This window comes from Notothenia coriiceps, unplaced genomic scaffold (genome assembly GCF_000735185.1).
Source record: "Notothenia coriiceps isolate Sejong01 unplaced genomic scaffold, NC01 NC01_scaffold00000339, whole genome shotgun sequence".
Taxonomy (NCBI): domain Eukaryota; kingdom Metazoa; phylum Chordata; class Actinopteri; order Perciformes; family Nototheniidae; genus Notothenia; species Notothenia coriiceps.
The window spans coordinates 631904-634837 of record NW_011333040.1 but is presented as its reverse complement, the minus strand read 5'-3'; the positions used below and the strand labels follow the sequence as shown (position 1 = coordinate 634837).

Here is a 2934-nt window from a genome sequence, read left to right as displayed (position 1 = left end):
AAATGTAATATATTACATATTACTTAAAAAAAAAAGTAATGTATTACACTACTTCGTTACTATCAACATAAAGTAACTCGTTACTTTACTCGTTACTTTACTCGCCGAGCACGTACGAACTGCGCATGCGTGAGTGGCAATAACGCTCCTTACCAGCAGGCGGCGGTAGTGTGTATTTGTCATTCAAAACAGACAACAACCGGAAGACAGAGAAGAAGAACTGACTACGTGATATAAACCATGGATAGAGGCGAAGTCACGCCCATCTACTTCCGGTCCATGGGACCCCGGAAGCGAAAAATTATACATTGAATTCAATGGAGAGAGAAAACGTATCTTTTGATCCCGTTTGAANTTTTTATATATTACACTACTTCGTTACTCTCTACATAAAGTAATTTGTTACTTTACTCGTTACTTTAGTCGTTACTTTACTCGCCGAGCACGTACGAACAGTTCGTACGTGCTCGGCGAGTAAAGTAACGACTAAAGTAACGAGTAAAGTAACAAATTACTTTATGTAGAGAGTAACGAAGTAGTGTAATATATAAAAAAAAAATTAAAGTAATATGTAATATATTAAAAAAAAAAATGTAACGACCCCATCTCTGGCCGTGAAGTTGTTTGCGACCTGCCAGTAAACCCAAAGCAGAAGAAGAAGAAGTGACGTCAGCGGCTTCATTTGCGTAATCTTATTCCTCGATCTGCCCTTTGTTCCATGGGAGGACTAAGTGCTGGGAACTAAGTTCTGGGAACCTAGTACGGCAAAGTACTTGGTGTGAAAGCGGCTAAAATTGAGGAATACCGGTTCAAAGCAGTATACAATGTTATGTTCAGATTAGCTAAAGGCCACATCAAAGATGTTCATGCTTGTCCTATGCATATTTACCTAGAAGCTGAATCATCATGTTAACCGTTGTCACATAGCTTATCATTTGTCTGAAAAAGTTTGTCATGTTTCTCTTACTAGGTAGTCATACATCTTGCCATATTCACTGTTATACACTTCGTTATCATGTGCAAATGTCCTTGAAAGAGTACATTCAGTATTTTCCCAACAGAAGTCATACGCTGTAGCGGACTCAAACAACCTCAGCGACCACCTCTTGAATTCCCTTGTATTGAGAACACAGCCAAACCTAATCTAAGAAGTTAACCAAAAACAAAAGACATATGGGAACAAGAGAATTTCCAGAATATGCTAAATAAAGATTGTCAAAAACATGTTTTACATTTCTACGGAGACCTGGAGGGTTCATAGAGAGAAAAATAAATAAAACGTGGCCACGTTTTACTTTCTCGTTCGTGTGTGTGTGTGTGTGTGTGTGTGTGTGTGTGTGTGTGTGTGTGTGTGTGTGCGGGGGCTGATCATGTTGTCAGAGTCCATAAGAAACAACAGGGCCTTATTAAACACGGACACTCAGTAAAGATTGATTTTGTTTGGCTGTCTGTGTTTAACTGGAAGGGCAGGCGACTGTGACAGTGTGCGTGGGCGATTAGAGACACGGGCAGGAGGCGGGATCTGTGACTGACTGATGGCCGCTGGTGGCAGGAGGAAGCTGCTCGGGGGAGGGCTGCGGGGAAGATGTACTCTCACCCGCTCGGGGATTTCTCCCAAGTGCTGAAAGGGGCAGATTGAACCTAGACAGTCCCTCTGTGGTTGGACTGGACTCTGAGGACAGAGTCGGATAATCTGTTCCTCCCCCTGCAGACAGACTGAGTTTGAAGCCATTAATGGAGCTCACCCGTTCTCCAGTTGTGTGTCTTGGTACAAGTTGCAGGCAGTTCAGACTAGGCACGCCAGCGGCTTGCAATTGAAGAAGTTTGAGGTTGTCACTAGCCTAAAGCATGCTTAGTTTCTTTTAGTTACTACCAACTCCATTCCTCTGCCATCCAGTCTTTCTCCCGCTCTCTATCTTGTCTTTGCTTTCCTACTTTAGAGCATGAGAATACCAAACAAACTCCACATGGTTGTTGTTAGAAAAATATCACTCGTCACCGGCTTGAGCTTCAATATCAGGATACATGTATTCATTATCCTTGCAAGAGTGCATAGTCATCACATACAGAGCATATGGTACAACTAGTTCCCCGAACAGTGTCCTTCAGATGCTGATATACAAGAGAGGGTGTTACTCAGTCACAAGATGCAGGAATACCGGTTCAAAGCAGTATACAATGTTTTGTTCAGATTAGCTATAAGGTCCACGTCAGAAATGGTCATGCTTGTCATATGTCTATCTCCATAGAGGCTGAATCGTCATGTTAATCACATACTGTAGCTTAGGGCTGCTCAATTAATCGTATTTTAATCGCAATTACGATTATGGCTTGCAACGATTACGAAAACAACGTAATTGAAATAAAACGATTATTTTTTATTATTAATTATTTTTGGTTATTGCTGTTAAAAACATACTGTTCAAAAAAGATTTCTCCAATAAATTGATGTTTTCAAAGTAAATGGATAATCGTTTTTAATAATCGTGATATCAATTATTGACCCAAATAATCGACATTATGATTTTTGCCATAATCGAGCAGCCCTATTGTAGCTATTGTAAGGGAAACTTCTGTGTAGCAATGCAGTGGGGAGTCACCGGGACTCAGGGCAAGAGACACAAGGAAGGCACCCAAGGAGCTTTGATGTTCAAACTAGATGTGGTTTTATTATTGGGAGCTTTCAGCCGGGGGGGAATCTCACATCACAAGTCCAGAGCCCAGCGATGGTTCTGAACTTCACGGGTAAGAGTTGCCGACGTTCAACTTCTGAAGAACTCTACCCCCGACACCCATTGATATTTTCAGGCTAGTTGCAGAGGAGGATAATCAACATGGCTGCATAAACCAAAGATAGAATCATAACACACCTCTATCAGCTGAACACCAACAGGCTCAGGAACAGGAGACAAAAACCTGAGAGCACAGCAGCCG

General features: G+C 41.7%; 1 protein-coding gene across 1 annotated transcript in view; it reads right to left on the bottom strand.

Moving 5' to 3' along the window:
- Positions 1–1496: 1496 nt before the first annotated feature.
- Positions 1497–2934, bottom strand: part of LOC104949782 (unconventional myosin-IXa-like) — a 4086-nt gene continuing 2648 nt past the window's right edge. The window contains exon 5 of the mRNA XM_010776188.1: positions 1497–1791. Coding sequence (XP_010774490.1) covers positions 1497–1791 — 295 coding nt within the window. The remainder of the gene's footprint in view (positions 1792–2934) is intronic.